Raw genomic sequence first — 16,992 nt, 5'->3', positions numbered from 1 at the left:
CGTAAACTTTGAAACGAACACGGTGCTTGATGAACGAACAGCGTCGTGAATTTGACGGCTCAAGTATTTATGGCCAAAAGTTGAAGATTCACTTCAAAGGAGATGGTGTTTTGTCATCTTCGTTCGCCATAGAACGTTCTAAGCAACCATTGTTACCCGTAGTTTTCATTTTGACTTGCTTTACAGCAGTTGTTGCTGCTATCTGTCAGGTAAGGACGATACGAAGGATGTTGTGTGTACGTGTTTCTCAGGATACTTGAATTTCTTAGCATATTTGTATGGTATCTATCTATGTTCCAGCAACAGGAGGGGGACCTAAACCTTCGTTAAAATACTTTTACTAAAATCATGCATATTCTCAGACCGGCCAATAAACTAAAAAAACGCCTCTGTGATTACAGAAAGTGAACTTTGGCTACCTGTGTTGTTGATTTTGTCTTCTTAAGAATTATAAACTAGTGAATATGAGTCAAACTCTAGACAGTCTAAAGCTTAAGACAAAATATCGACCATCAGAGTTCTGCAGTAGATTGGCCTATAACCAGATTGTTAATCAGGGCAATCAGAATACTATTCAGGCTAGCCTAGGCAAAAAAATTGGGTTTCTACAATGTTCGATGGTCCATGTTTAACATATAATATTGGGTAAGTTTTGTTGAGTGCCCACTAAAACATACCTGCCAACCCCTAGAGTACAAAAACCTGGAGACCACTAGAAATCTTTGCATTGTAATAATATAATTTTCGACAATGTCTGAATACTCTCCGAAAATCACCCTAAGGCCTTCCGAATGTTCCTGACATCTCTCGAAAATAACGAAATTAATGAAAAAAAAATTAAAAAGAGCCACGGTAGGAAGTTCACGGGAGATTTGGTGCTCTGACCAGGAGACCAGGAGATTTTATGAAAAACTTGGAGACTGCTGGGAAAACCGGGAGAGTTGACAGGTCTACTAAAAGGCATGGGCAGACAAATTATGGCCATAGTAACTATCAAGAGTGGCAGGAATTTTTCCTTTCTCATGTAGTTGTCAAAATGATAACCAATAAGAAAATATTAACAATCATTTTAATCAACAGCCTTCTGATGGACACCAACAGATTGCTCATAGTTAGCCAATTGTTGGCCAACTGTTGCCCGACAGTCCACCGACAATTTTAGAAGTCTAAAAAATTTTGGATAACTGACCACCAACTGTTGGGCATCTGTTGATCGACTGTTGGCTAACAAGCAGCCAATTGTCGGTCAGCAGACAGCCAACTGTTGACTGACGGTATCTTTTGGGAGCTGTTCTACTTTTAACCAACTGATAAGTGGTATTAATATTTAATACAAGTTAAGGGTGAACATGTATTGTACATAGCTAGGAATCACATTTCATTTTTGTAACCTCGTCTGTTGTATCGTTCACTTCGCTTGCTCCGTGAGTTGTTGTATTTTGTGTGTGTATTTTGCCTGCTAAGCGCAAATCTCTTTGCCCTGGATAAGCATTTACAATCATGGTTCTATCTCTTTCTAGGAATTCCTTTCATTGGCAAACTTTCTAGTTTGGCCACTTTTGGTTTCTTTGGTCATCTTCCTAAAATTGTTTTGCCTTGATGTTCATAAAGGTGAGTCATTCAAGTATTTGGAAAAGGCTTGTTCCATAACTTCTAATTATTTTAACATCTTAGTGAAAAATAGCGGAAATTTAAATCACTGAATTTTAGAATGATGGAGCTGGGCCTATGCATCCAAACATTACACCAAAACTATTGCAGTTTATTCAAATTACTGGCTAACAATTTGGTTCATTCTCAGAAAATTCATTTTCTAGAATCAGTGTTGATTGTTAAAGATCTTGGAGTTCAGTTTACCACATCTGGAGTACTTGGGCTTGAAACAAGTCAATTTATTGAACAGCACAAAATTATTGATGTGCTTATCAATGAAGTCATCACAATGGTATGTATGTTCATTGATGTAGTACTAACTCAGATAGGAATCAAAGACAATTGAAAGTAATGATTTTATTGAGAATAATGAGTGAGGGGTGGGAGTTCTTGTCACTGTTTGGAACTGTCTTCCACTTTGGCCAAAGTCACAGCATGCCAGTATCACTGTGTTCGGTGCTTCTTTGTCCATTGAGTTGTGAATAATGTTGCTAGTGCCGGGATTAGCAAGACAAAGTCAAGGACATGTGTTATTGACCAAGCATGAGGTCAAGATGGCTGGATATTGGCCAAGTTCTTTTTTTACACGTTTATGGACCTTGACTCAATCTCAATCAGTAAACACACTAGAAAAGAACAAGACCAATATCCAGCCATCCTGACCATACAAGCTTGGTCAATAAAGGATTTATTATGTGAAAAAGAACACTATTTTCTTGCCTGACAGAGCGAGAAATCCTGAGCGGCTAAGATAGCATGATCTTGCCCACTTGGATAGCAAATCATAGCACAGGATTCATAGCACTTTAATCTGAGTGCATCTTGCATGCACACAAAGCTAGCCATATTGTAAATATCCACACTGAACAAGCTGATAAAAAATTAATGTTTGAGCAAGTTCCTGCAAAATTAAGTGTTAACACTTAATTTAATTTCTCCACAGCACCAAGTTGTGTTTGTCTTGACGTTGTTAACTTGTGACGGCACTCGAGACAAAGCACAAAGAAATCAACAACTTCTTCCACTGTTCACGGTAAGTCCTTTGTTGTTTGAACTGTATGCAAACCAGCATATTTCAGGATAAATTTGCCAATGTCACCAGCTTACTAAATATAAGACAGTTCACCATGCTAATGCCTCAATAATAAAAATACTGGCAGTATTAAATAGATACTTGCCTTTGCTTTTTTTTGAATTAACAGATCAAAAAAAGATTGACTTAATTAACCACATTTTCAATAGTACCAAGACGAGTTGAAATTATGGCCCTTTTCCTTCTCAATGTAATTATCAGTCTTTACTCAACTTTAACAGGCAACACTACCATGTCTACAAACTATGAAGCCAATCTACCATGGCATGCAGCAAATACTTGGAACAGATTGAATAAACAACAGGTCACATTTTCATAGTACGTGGACGGAACCTTACTGTTTAAGGTACAGAGATGTTGCCTTGTTTTAAGTACAAAAGGGAAGAGTGGAAAAATTCAGAGAAGAAGTGTTGGCGAGAGTTCAAAGTCATGTAACTGAAGGTGTAAAATTACCAATTCTCCTCTCTCCTGCATATTTGGAGACCTAGTGGCAGTTGGATCAAGCACAGACGGCCCAAGCTCACGATGCAAGGAATTTTTTTTTATCGTTTTTTTTTCTTTTCTTTTTGTTTTTTTTTGCTTTTATGTGAACGTTCAGCAAAACGTGACGTATACAGCTAACATATTCTATTACATAACAACCAAGTTTGAATATGCAAAACATGACTCTCGTCTTGCAGCATATGGAGGCGTTGTGTTACAACGGTTTGAATTAATTATTTTATAAACTTAAGGTTTTTATGGGGGAAAAGGGTAATCAACATTATAGCTGAAATTATGATATTTTGGCAATAAAATTGACTTTAAAAAATACCTCAATGCCTTGTTGTCTTGAAATGTCTTTTGTTGAAAAATATATACTTATCCCATGATTTTGAGCCTTTTTAGAAGTTAGAGCATTAGGAAAAGTGCTTCTGTAAATGCTTGTTTGTTTATTACTGATAATCAGTCGCCTGGAAAGCCAAAGTAAGTTTCAGATGTTTATACTATATTCCGGCCGCCATATTGGTGTACCGCGGATGTATACCAACATGGCGTTTTCGTACTGGGCTCTGTAAATTTCTGGGAAACATTAACGACGAATAACTGAAGTTTGGTGAAACGCACAGGCCTAAAACTTGGCGAAGTGTCTTATCTAGTTATCTTCTATAGCGTACATCAGAATTTCTTAGCTTTTTCCATTGGTTAGTTTTCGATTTACTATTTTTTTTTTATTGGGTGACAGTTAAACCGATCTGAACCGTTCGAAGAACAAAACAGCAACTGTGGAATATTTTTTTGTACAATGATAAAACATGTTTTTTAGTTCATAATTTTTGTATATGTTCTCGCCTTCCTCTGATATAAATCCATGCCATTCCTTATTTTTTGATCGGGATCATTTGCGGTCCAATATGGGGATCATTTCCGGTCCGGAATCATTTGCGGTCCAATTTGGGGATCATTTGCGGTCCAATTTGGGGATCATTTGCGGTCCAATTTGGGGATCATTTGCGGTCCTGGGATCATTTGCGGACCCGTACAGTACGGACGGATAAAATTTGAAATCATGCAAGCTTTCAAGTTCAACTTCCAGCTGTCAAACTGTCAACTTTTTAACCAATGAGATTTTATGGATTTTTTTTGAGTAGCCAATAAAAAAGCGAGAAAAGCTATTGACAAAGTTCGCGTCATTTTGAATAAAATTCATTTATCTTTGTTTACGGTAAGTTTACGGTGTCTTTTCCCTCATTTTTTCCCGGTAATTGACCATTTTGCGGCGAGTGGTTCCGCAGTGAACTTTGACAATGTTATGACTAAATTTATCATCAATAAGAGGACAGACGCATAAAAAACTGACGTCAACTTGTTAAATATCACCGTAACACTACATGTACTGTGCGGCAAATGGCAGTCACTTGACACCAATCGCTACTTAGTTTATTTGAACTAAGGATGCAAATAGGAGGGAAATACACCGTGGAATCCTACTTCGTCAGAAGCTAACGGCGAGAAGACTTCAAGGGGGCAGTACAGTTCGTGAGCGTGGTTGTCATATTGCCGGCTCAAGATGTTTGCTCAAAGTATCTTGGGATCAGCTCAGACAATACCAGCATGTATTCACTGGCTTCAAGATGAGTGAATTTCTTGTCTGATTCTTTCCAAGACTTTCCCTGGTTATAAAATAACCTTTTTTGGACACTGCAGCAGATGAAGATCTATTCCGAGATGTTGCTTGCCGCAAGTTTTTATATACCAGACTAAGTTGCTGCTGTATTTTTGTGAATGTTTTGGTTTTGTACCAGAACACTTAAGCCCACCAAGACAATAAAATGCTGTTGATATTAATAAAAATGTTAAAATAATGACGAAAAGAAATAGAGCGTAGTCTGGTAGTTCATAAAAAAAATAAAGTTCCTCACAAACTATTTCCTTCAACGATGCAGCCAAGAATGTCATGAGATAACAAACATATCCTGTTAATTTTAGCTCACATCTTTATTTTTATAAAAGCATTTGAATTTCGCGCTAATAGCGATTTAGCCACTTAAGTAGTTCAGAGTAACTTGATTATGACGTTTCTGTTTCAAAGGCTACTAAAGAACGGACCATTAGAAAAGTCATGAGGGAGGGGGGGTGGGAAAAAAAACTAAAAAGAATTCATGCAAGAAAGGGTGACTAAAAAAAAATCGTGCAAAGAAGTGAAGGAAAAAAAATTCCTGCGGAGTGAACTGTCGGGCTTACAAACTGTACCCGCCTGAAGGGCACCTTGGTCCCGGTGGAATCCTCATTCACCGGCTTTTCTCTACAATTAGGAAAGCAGACATTTTTACCTCATCATGGACACTGGTAGCCAAACACCCTTGCAGAAAAACCCTTGCGGATAACCATGGCTTAAAAAGTGATATAAAAAAAACATGTGCTATAAACAGCCATCCTCATGTATAAATGACGATTGTGGACACAGATGTGCACACCCAGGGCGAACCGTAACACTTCCCCTAATCAACGTTGGACAAACGTTGTAATCAAAGAAAATCATGGTGTTACCACCAATTTCATTGAAATCAAAACTCTCGCGAGCATTTGGCGATTCGCTCCCGTCAATCATGCGTTCCTTAAGGACGGTGCCTACTTTTGTTAGTGCGCACACGTTCTGCGCATCGCGCAAGGCATGGTTTAAGCGCCACGCGCGCGCTGGGTTGACATGACGTAATCAACTACGTTACCAAGTACACGACTAAATTGAAAGCAAAATTTTCTTACTGTAACCAAATCAAGTTTAATGAACCTGTACTTAAACCAGGAACACAAGAACAGCAGCATATCGCTTACCACTAACTGTTGATGTCTTCCAGCTGAAAAACTAGCTGTTATCTGTCGAAAATTATACTGAAATCCAACTGTAAACATGTACCTGCAGATGGCGTAGTGCGCGCGCAAAACAAGTGCGAGATACGCAAATGTTTTACTTACTGGGGAGGTGACAGGAACAAATGTAACGGGCATCGTAAAAAGTTTAAAAAAGGATCAATAACTTTAAAAAACGCGTGGTTAGCCCTATATTTTATGCTATGAAATGGAAGTGGCAAGCCTATTCAGCAGGTGATTAGTTTCTGGTTGTGAGCAAAAGACGTTTAGACTGTATTTTAGCTGAAACAGAGGAAGGTTGTCAGAGACGTTAAGGCCCAGTTCAGACGCCGAACTTTTCATGAGCCGAACTTAATTCGAATTTGGACCGATCCAAATTATCAAAAGGTACACCTGTTGATTCAGACGTCGAACTTAATTCGCCGAACTTTATTTAGTTTAAACCAAAACACATCGAAATGTCAGCGATTTTCAGGCAAAGTAAAAACTGCTTGTAAAATACGTTATAATGTTATGCATTAGGTTCGGCTCATGAAAAGTTCGACGTCTGAATCAAAGCCGTTCCAAAGCCGAAATTCCCGGCTGAGCTAGGCGGGAAGAACGGCGGGCCGTTCCAAATTCAAATAGCCGTTCTTAACTGATTCAGACGCCGAACTTCTCATATACTTAATTCAATATATTTGGTTCGGCTCATGAAAAGTTCGGCGTCTGAACTGGGGCTAAAAGTGCTGTTGCAACGATTTTGTTATTAAAAACATACCAAAAATGGTTTTTGTTACCATTTACCACGCAGTTTTCAGATCTTTATAAACGTGTTTACTTTACTGTATGTAAAGGCGAATTCTAAAGAAAGCTGTGAAGAAATATCCTCTCTTTCTATTTTCAGAAAAATGCTGATGTCAACACTTTTGTTGAGATTCAAGGCTAATTATCTCGAAAAAATGGTTGGCTACCCTCTTTTTTCTTTGTGGATTCCGATAGCCCTTGCAAAGATCTACTTTTTCCGCAAGATCCTAACCTGGCGCAAAAACCTTTGCATTTAGTAGGCACCGTCCTTAAATGGTGTTACCAGAATGCCGCTCTTGTTATCAAAAATGTGGCGGCCATAAGGCGGCCACTTGGTTGCTTGTTATCCTTCAAGTTTTCTTTGGCGAGTGGTATGGTGTTTTTACTTGTGCAGGGTTTAGCGTGAGCGTTATAGCAAGATTTCTGCACTTGGGGAAGTCGACATTTATGAAGAAAATTCGGAAAATCTACAGAAATACCTCCACGGTTGATTAGCCATCCCGCCGACCAGAAAAGCAAGACAAATAAACAGTAGGTGAAAATGGAATCGCATAAATAATGACACTGATCGCTTAGGCCCGGTTCAAACGTCGAACTTTTCATGAGCCGAACCTAATAGCCCCAATTGAGTGCATGACGAGATCGACGTTTGAATCAATTAAGTTCGACACGTTATTTGGGTCGACCCGAGAATTAAGTTCGACATGGCCAGTCGGTCAGTTCGACTGCGGAGCGACTCCGATTCAAACGTCGAACTTTTCATGTACCGAACCTACCGCATACATTACAAATATATTACATAAATTAATTTTTACCCAGAGTTCTGCATGTTTCCCATTTATGCCATGCGTACACAGCTTGTTTTAATCTTCTGGAACAAAATGGCGGGAAGAGCGGGAAGATATGGGTTCCTCTTGCTTCGAGAGCACAAAATATATACTTGTTTGATGTGCATAAACCACTTCTGTTTGCGGTGTTCCGTATTTGAAAGCGATAAGAGTGTAGCGGGTTGCAAGGCAGGCAGTCCGGTGGCGTCCTGCGAGTCGTGTTTTTGACGGAAAATGACTAAATGAATCTTGAAGAAACCGACGACAGGAACGAACTGTACGAGACTCGTCACAGTTTAACTGAGATGTTCCTTTGGGAATAAGCAATAATAGAAGGCAAACCAAATTTAAAAATCGTCTTCGGTTCTTAAAGGCTAACTGCACCTGGAGTCGCCTTCTGCGACTTGTTCTACCCTCCTTGATCGCACTTACAAGAAAAGCAAGCTCTATATTTCCACAATTCGTCTTTCCCACGTTGTTTCTGCCATTTTGGTCAGCAATAACCGCCGTTTGCATTAGTGTCTCTTTTATTTTTGCAATTAAGTTCGACTAAATAAGGTTCGACGTTTAAATCAACAGCCGAACTTAATTATTTGGGTCGACCCAAATTGGCACATGTAAAGTTCGACGTTTGAACCGGGCCTCAGACAAGACTGAATAGTCCGTTACTTTTCTCATTGTAAAGCTCAAGTTCTTTATGGATCGATTTATGGAAACCACACTGACTGTCTTCCCTCTTGCGTACTGAAGACATTTCTGTATTTCGTCTTCGTACACTTCGGGAGGTTGTTACTGTTCATGCTAAACCCCTGCACGAGCAAAAGTACCAGGGGGCTGTTCTAAAAATCAAAGTGGCCGTGAGCCACTGAACTCTGATAATGATATCAATCCATAGGCGATGGGGTCAATTTCCGGGAAATTGTAGAATGCTCTATTTCTACTTTTCTTTTTACGAGCGGTCGTGCACTTTTTCAACTAAAAGTTTATGAAATTTTTACTTGAAACAACATATTTTAATGATAAAAGTGTGCAATTTTGAGACAGATCATTGTGGAGTTCTTCCTGGTATTGCAGTCAAAAAAGAACATTTCGTCTGGTTTAATGAGGTGCATGGGCCGAGATGGCCGTGGTTTTTTTGCCCGAGTCCAAATGAAAACACAACGGGCATGTCTTTGCAAAAATATATTTAAGGTGCAGCCAAAAAACTAAAAATTGGTACAAGATGAACAGTGCTTTTATTAGGAACATTGTCTTTGTTATTAAACCCACTGAAATATGCAGATAGATGGAGACAACATCCTGGTCAACAGTCTCCTATAATTTCACATAATGTTACACTAACATAATTGTTATGGCACAGGGCACAGAGTAAACTGTGCAGTATCTTGACAACTATTTTTAAGGATAAAAACAATAGTAATTTGTTGATTTTGAGTCTGATCTAGAGGCATCGGAACAAGAGTTTCCATTCATTAAGTCAATCTTCCCCACACCCTAATGAAATTGAAGGTTTTACTCCTTTTCTGTCAAGACCGGTATATCTAAGTGTTAAAACTACATTACCCAGTTGCACATAGCGATGCTGTTTTATTTAAAATTACACATTCCTGGTAAGCATCCACAACTTGGGAGTTTTCTCATCACAAATTAATCGCAAAAGTGAGTATATGACAAGCTAACAACAAGTTTCTCAAGCTCTGTCCTGTTGTTTCAACTTCGCTACTATAAAATCATAGGTGAATTCATCATCATCGTGACATTCCACGCATTTAATCCCAGTAAATGATTTCTTCAGGGCCTCATTTGTAGAGGCATAGACCATCTTTTGCTTCACTGACACGCCATCTGAACACCTGCAAATATTGAATGCCATTCAAGTCAGTAAACAAATTTGCAGCCACACTCTAAGTGGAAGAAAACGATGAAACATGCTAAGCCTGCTAGAATACAGTTGTATGAGAAAGTTGTTGGTCAGTCAGTGAAACAAGCTACTTGGAATAACAAGTTACTAGGTCTCCCAACAGGGCTCAAATCTATGACCTTCTGTGCACCATTCAGATGCACCAGGCCATGTGACTTATTCTCGTCCCCAGAGCCTCCATTTCTTTTGGTCACGTGGTCGGCAAGAAACAGAGGGCTCTTGTAGCAGCCAAGACCGGGACATCTGTAAATTATGGTCATCTGGTAGCAAATGCGTAATTTTTACCTGCCTGTCTACTCATGCTCAGAAACTAATCCCGAGGAAGAGGAAAGAGGCAGAGAGACGAGATGTATATTGAAGGAATTCACTGGGTTTTCACGATGAAGTTAGGTGATTTGCAGTTAAACAGTAAACAGAAAGCTGTCTTGAATGCAATCAATCTGAAAACGATTGCAAGTTTATGTGAATAGTTAACCAACAGGTTTCATTGTGCCTTTTGTGGTGGACCGTCCAGAAAAAGTCAACGACAGATGTTTTCTTCTTGGTTCTCCTCTCAATGTCATCATAACCGATCAAATAGAGAAGTTAAACAAGTGAGGTGCAGTTGTTAGAGCTTTCAAGCAAGGTAAATTACCTTGATTACTAATCAAGATGCTACAAGTTATAAGTCTGTCAATGGCACGGTGCAATCTGTTCAAGGACACAGAGAGGCGTTTATGGAAATTGCATTATTGAGGACTCTTCTTTACTGCGAGTTAAGGGAGGATTTCATCTTAAATGTAAGACCCATTCTGTTTGAAATAAAAAATAAAGGTCCTACACAATCATCAGATCATTAAACTGTTCATCAAAATAGCTACTCTGCCTTTTGGTCACTAAGGTATCAACAGAGACACAATGCATTGGCATACATGATGTACATTTACGCTGTAATGGCTGTTTTGTGAGCAGAGCGATTTTGTTACCATGTTTTGGCCCATGTTCCTCGTGATAACCAGGGTAACTTGTTTTCAGCTTAATTAATTTTGTGCCTGATTTTATGACCGATTCCATGAGAAAAATCCTGGCCAGTCAGAGTAAGCATTTACCAGTGAAAACCTCTAATCAACCATTAGGCACCCAGATGGGCTCCTTGAACAAAACTTTAGTTGCCCGCATTCATAACTTGGGCACCTCAGAAGACCAGACATCTGTTAGGCAGCAGCCTTGAGTAGAAACAAGTCATGACATGCAGCAGTAATGTTTATTCCCCTCTGCACTACTCTTCGAGCCTTGACAATCAAAATCCTTTTGATAGAAGTCCTTTTTCTGTCCCAGTTGTCAACAAGTAGTAAGAGTATTTACTGTTTGATTTAGCATTCTGTTATACTCACGTCACCCGTCTGCCATCTTACATCCATCCCAAAGTGCATCACACGGTATGTGCTGTGCAGTTCTGGACGGATTAAACATGGTGGACGAATAATTGCTACAGGGTGAACCAGCTACAATATTGTTGGTTTTCGTCCCAGCAATCAGTTTACACAACATCCACTGCAAAGGTTAATTACAAAAGTTGACTTTGTAATTAGGAAACATTTGGGAAGAGGTAATTTTCGCTTACTAGCCAAGATCCACACCACTGAGTAAATGTAAGCTTACGTATAACTTATACGTTTCCTTCTCTATTCTCTAATACTAGTTTTGCTTTCTTTTATTCATGTCCAAATCAAGTGTGAAATTTTGTTACAAAAATTTTTTGTTACAAACCATTTCCCACAATCACTGGACACAGACCTAAAAGAAGTGTTACCGATGAAATTTGAAATCCTAGGGCTTGTAATCCCCACCTAGGCCAGGCTTGAACCTCGACCGCTCGATCTGGAGGAAAGTCCACTAACCATGAGGCAACCATGAGGCCACCATGCCTTCACTACTATGATATGTTTTCCTGGTTATTGCAACTGTATGACCTGTAATTGCATTGCTGTCCTCACATTCTGTGGGACAATGTAAACTGTTCAATTCTACCAAGTTTTCTTACTTACCAATATATGTACACAACAACATCTTTTTTACCAGCTCCTTCCCTTTCATATGTGACGTCCGCCAAGATGTAACGAGGTTCTTTGGATTCCAGAACTACTTCTCTCATCTCATCGAAACTTTTTTGAGTCGTACCTACTTCTCTGTCTTCGAGCTTCAAACCTTTCCTTTCCATCACAACTGCTGTTTTCTCTTTATTGATCATCATGACCGCATATCCATGCTGTTTTTTGTCTTTAATTTTAGCGAACATATCTTTGCATTCAGCATCCAATTTAATACCAGAGGACTGCAATTGAGAGAAAAAGTTTGCTCATGAGAATGATACAAATTTGTGCTATGATCAGACCATTTACCAAACACAGTGTTGCTACCACCCATGAGAAACAAAATTGACCAACCTCAGCAACAAGCCCTACATCCCTGACTTTGGTTTAGAAATTCAGAAATTCACAGCAGGGTTTTCAAAATAAGCTGGTGCCTGGCGCAAGTCACCAGCTACTTCAAGTGTTTGCATGGGGTACTTTTTGTCTCAAAGTTTATTTGTGCAAAGTTTTGTTTCACCAAAATGATCGTGATCTGATCTTTTTGGGGCTACATGTGCACATTTTCCGTGAAAAAAAAAACACAGAAACATGTTTCACATGCAAGACCAGAGCTTAAATTGGAAAATTATGAATCAGTGCAACATAAAGTCCAATTTCCTGGAATAAAAAAAAGAGGGCAAAAATTTCATTTCCTAGGCACTTTGAAGGGTGTCTAAACAATAAAACCTTTCAACATGAGTATTAAGATATTACGACAAAAATCAAAACATTGAAGAAAGGAAACCATATCACCAATTTTGAGTGATACTTCCCACTCATCTGCAGCTCTTTTTTGTTATGAAAACTCAAACCATGTTGATATTGAAACATTTTTCTTGAACATGCATGATTGAAACAATAATAATAATAATAATAATAATAATAGTAACAATAACAATAACACTAACAACAATAATAATATTTAAGCAGGAAAATTAACGTAAGTAAAGTTACATGACATTTCAACGACTTCAGTCATCATTGTCGAATGAATAAATTAAAAATAACAGCAAGACATGTTTACAGTACTTGGGATGTGAGAAAATGAAATTAGCAAACGTTACCTGAAAACTTTCACGTTAAAAGTTTCGCGTGAATGGAATCCCCTTGCTTGTTCAATTTGGGTCTCTTGTTCTTAATCAACAGCATTTCAAAGATTAAACATTCAAGTTGGCCTCGGCATTTCTTGAATTGGCAAACTTGAATGTTTTATCTTTGTTTTATCTTTGAAATGCTGTAGTTTTCTGTAGCATTCTGTTGTTTTGTTTAAAGTGTATGGTGGCCTAGAACAAAATGACTTTTAGGGGCAAAAATGCACCTCAATGCCGGCACAGATTTTCCAAATTCTCCAGGGCTAGCAACTCATTCCCCGCCCCTTCTGTGCAAGACGATGTAACCCACTCTGGCACTCTACCCCACATGACCACCCTTACATGACCCAAAAGTGCTATGATTTCCTCCTGCAGGCTACAGTTTTGTTTGACCTTGAAAAAATGTTTCCCTGCATTTCATTCTGACCTGCTGCTACATGGAAGCCTCACAACCAAACCTTTACTTGTCTGACAACTTGGCTTCTTTCAAGGACACAGCAGCAAAATCAGCATATGATTTTCAACAGTTTCAGTTTTGCCATCATAAAAGGTCAACTTTCCAAGAGAAAGATTTGAATCATGATAATTTGCCAACAAGCTAGAGTGCAACAAAAAACAAGTGCTACAATTTTTTTGCCCAATCAAAGACTGATTCTAGATGGTTATGGAGCTCGAGTCTAGTAAGATTAACTGCCTTGGGGCAGTTACGCTGCTATTGTAAACTTTTGTTTTGTGGGTTATGCAACACTGCGTGACTCCAGGTGGACTCCTGGTTCTCAGAGGACTAGCTCTATCCTGGCCTGACCGAAAGTCAAAGGCAGTAGTTACCACTTATAAAAATATCATGTTTGAACACCTCTCTTGCATGTAGCGCATGTTAAAATGATCAACAAACACTACCATTAAATCCAAATTCAAGTACTAACCATGGTTGCAGTAGATGGATTGAATTTTCAAATATTTCAATATCTGCAAAAAAAAAGGAAATAACAGATTACAGCTTAATTTAAAATAATATTTTGAAAGATCTTATACATCTCAACTTCCAAGTACCTTTCCATCCATTCCAAAATATTTTTACCTTGGCTGGAAACAGACTGAAATATCTGTCACGACTGAAACTCACCACCAAATGTAACCTAAATACAGCCAATGAAACATAGCTAATCTTACAATTAACATTCCAATGCCAAAACGATTCAAACTTGTGTTTGTCAACAGAAAAATAATTGTCCTTGCAGTGTGACAAAAACACGTCATCCCCAGCATCCCGATGAAACAGGCCATGTTAATGTTGATTTGCACAGTTCAGAATACTACAAATGAGAGTACTATTAAGAAACGAAACTGTCTTATAGGCACATGCTTTGTAATGATGCCATTCGTTTTCACCCCTGCTGCAGGGAGGCTCATTTTCTGTCCAAGACCTGTTGCTGGGTTTCCTGTATTGTTCATGTATTTTTCCTGCTGTTTAGTTCCCACGTTTAAGTCACATGATCTTTTCAAATGTGCATGTAATGGCGAATGTCGGCGAACATTGTAGTTGTGTATGCGATTCACTCGAAGTAACGATAACAATAAAGACGTGGATGATTAATGGAATTATGCACAAGCAAACAGGAGCGTCTTATTAGAGTGTTAGTTGAATTTAAGTCAGTGAACTAGAGTGAATCTTGCGTATTGAAACCGAGGAAATTGGAAATTGGCCCTTACAAGATCCAGGGGTTATCTCACAAAATTTCACTCCAGTCAGCATTAGGACTGTGTTTCCCTTTTTGTCAAATGCAACCAGAGCAAACAAATTTCAATGCACACCAGTTCATACAATGTCCCAAAATGTCATATACAATGAACGTAGAAGAAATGTTGACATAGCAGATGTACTTGAAAACAAGGCCCAAAACCCCTGAAAAAACCTAGAAGGGCAGACAATGTGCAGTCTTAACGTACATGAAATCTCACAATTTTCAGGTTGCAGACAGACCGAAAAGGAATTATCAATTATCCCAACAGTTGACATGCAAATGTCAAAAGTTTTACTAAATACTCAATGTCAGTTTTCATGTTTTGATTTACGAAACTGCTGCTTGGAAAATGTCGCAAACATCATTTTTCGAGCTCCCAATATTGAATTTTCCAGGGGCATACCCCCAGACCTCCCTAGCGGCTGAAGCCTTTGACACTCAATTAACTCTCTTGGTGCAAATGCCATGAAAAATGCACACCAAATGCCCCAAGATACTTGAGTTTTAACATACTGGACCGATTGCCAATCAAATATCTAGCATGAAAGAATGAACGTTTGGGAAAACCAATCTTGTGATAAATGTATGTGAACAAAGTTCACTTTAGTCTGCACTTGCAATCAGGGGCTTGTCATGATTTATGATATGAGCTGTGCTACTTCAAAATTCTCAGCCAAGCAAACGCACACAAAAGTAAAGTCAAACTTATATCCACACAACAAAGACAGGTATACCATCTGGAAATTTCTTCCTTTGATAGTGGCTCCAGGCAATGAACTAGTTGCAGAACTGACATGTAGTTTCTTATTTATTAGTGATAATGCAAAACTCAGCACTGTTTTCAAACAGTTACAAAACACAGTTACAGGTATCAAAAGAAACCTTATAAGGAAGATAAATGTACGCTGTCACGTTCAATCGTTACTTCATGGATTTGCAACAGGATGCGATCATTCGTATATAGTAAAAAACTGTTGTATCGTTATTATGTAAGCAAGAAATAAGCAAGTGTTTGTTGATGAAATGAGATCACCAATTTGCTTTCAGTGGTTACAAAATGCAGTTGTGACAAGAACCATATAAGGAAAATCCGATCAAATGCGTAACCGTGATGAAGCCAGGGAAAACATTGTTTCAGCACTTTGAATTGTAATTTGCCAACGCTTGTTACTTGGGTATAATTTCAACTCTGAAAACCAGGTGGCTTTTAATCCTCGTGTAGTGAGTAAACGTTAGTGTGCAAATGTATATTTTCAGCTATTTAATTTTTAAAATATCTTCGTGAAAGTAAACACCTAGAGTTCAACCAGAGCAAAATTCGAATTGCGAAATTTCCGGGCCGAAACAACACCAGGCAGTTACAAAAATCGGGATGCTCTCTTGTACATATTTTAGTTATCAAGAGCTTCATAGTTTTATCTCGCAACCGTTCATAAATTTTCTGCTCCGTGTTGTAATGCAGAGATTCAAAGTTAATATAATACGAACTTGCAGCATCACATGTTACCATATATGGCCATGAAAATGGTCACCTTTATACAACGGGTTTATGACCGACGATATTTTTCTTTTTTCCGGCAACGTCAAGGAAACGCTTTGAATTTCTATTCGTAAGACTAGAAAATAATTTGAAAACCTTCCTTTTCTAGACGATGTTGTCAACAAAATACACAAATTCATTCGCATGGTGCATGAAAAAGCATTCCAATATCGCTACGCTGCGTGACCCGATAACGACGACCGAGAAGAACCTACTTTCGTCCCGAAGTGGAAACTCCTGCAAATTGAACGTTTCGGGCTTCCCTATTTCGCTTAATACATAATTTTTTCTCTTCTATACCTCTGCATCTATTCTAGTCTTGAAATGGCCTTATTTCGCCCTTAAAACACGACAACTCAGCCGAGCGGGCCATGAAATCGAAAAGCGCCTCTACCGTCGCTAATCTCTTCTCAAATGTCGCATCAATGAAAGTGGCATAGTTTCTCATCCAAGGGTTACCCTCAGTCCTCTAACAACAGGTTGATAGAATTCTACATGACAAAGTTAATTTCTTCCCTATGTACCCGTGACTTTGTTGCACATTCGGTTTTTCCTCACACGGCCGTGATTCGATTTTGCGTTCGATTCTCTTGCATGTAGAATTTCGCTTCGATATACGCTTCTTTTGAAATATCTCATGCACGAAGAAGACAAAATTGACTGTAGCTACAAAGAAATTACAAACTGTGCTCGACTGTTAAGTTAAATAATCGAATCTTACCTTCTGTTTCGTCGAGAACAGCTCTTTCAGAAAGCACACTTTCACAACCGCACTGGGAGGCAACGGGAGGGAACTAAGAATGCGCGTCGCGTTGTTTTTGTGTCAGCGGTAAGCTTAAACCACGCCCCACACCCTGGTGGATCAGACATGCGT

The 16,992-nt window shown here is 38.8% G+C and overlaps 2 protein-coding genes across 2 annotated transcripts; one reads left to right on the top strand and one right to left on the bottom strand.

Annotated features, from left to right (window-relative positions):
• Positions 1 to 29: 29 nt before the first annotated feature.
• LOC110046068 (phosphatidylinositol N-acetylglucosaminyltransferase subunit H-like) lies at positions 30 to 3,565 on the top strand. Its single transcript, XM_089292110.1, has 5 exons — positions 30 to 209; positions 1,521 to 1,611; positions 1,818 to 1,945; positions 2,597 to 2,686; positions 2,968 to 3,565. The coding sequence occupies exons 1-5, from the start codon at positions 30 to 32 to the stop codon at positions 3,037 to 3,039; spliced, it is 561 nt and encodes a 186-aa protein (XP_089148236.1). The 3' UTR covers positions 3,040 to 3,565.
• A 5,361-nt stretch (positions 3,566 to 8,926) lies between these two features.
• LOC110046065 (uncharacterized) lies at positions 8,927 to 16,976 on the bottom strand. The gene is made up of 4 exons (XM_089292113.1): positions 16,840 to 16,976; positions 13,760 to 13,802; positions 11,659 to 11,945; positions 8,927 to 9,563 (listed from the first exon to the last, which is right to left on the bottom strand). Exons 2-4 carry the CDS (start codon positions 13,760 to 13,762, stop codon positions 9,401 to 9,403), a joined length of 453 nt encoding a protein of 150 aa, XP_089148239.1. The 5' UTR covers positions 13,763 to 13,802; positions 16,840 to 16,976; the 3' UTR covers positions 8,927 to 9,400.
• Positions 16,977 to 16,992: the final 16 nt, after the last annotated feature.

The sequence above is a fragment of the Orbicella faveolata genome, unplaced genomic scaffold (genome assembly GCF_042242905.1).
Source record: "Orbicella faveolata isolate gen_17 unplaced genomic scaffold, um_ofav_v1 contig_24, whole genome shotgun sequence".
In the NCBI taxonomy this organism is placed as follows: domain Eukaryota; kingdom Metazoa; phylum Cnidaria; class Anthozoa; order Scleractinia; family Merulinidae; genus Orbicella; species Orbicella faveolata.
This window is presented reverse-complemented; position numbering and strand designations above follow the sequence as displayed.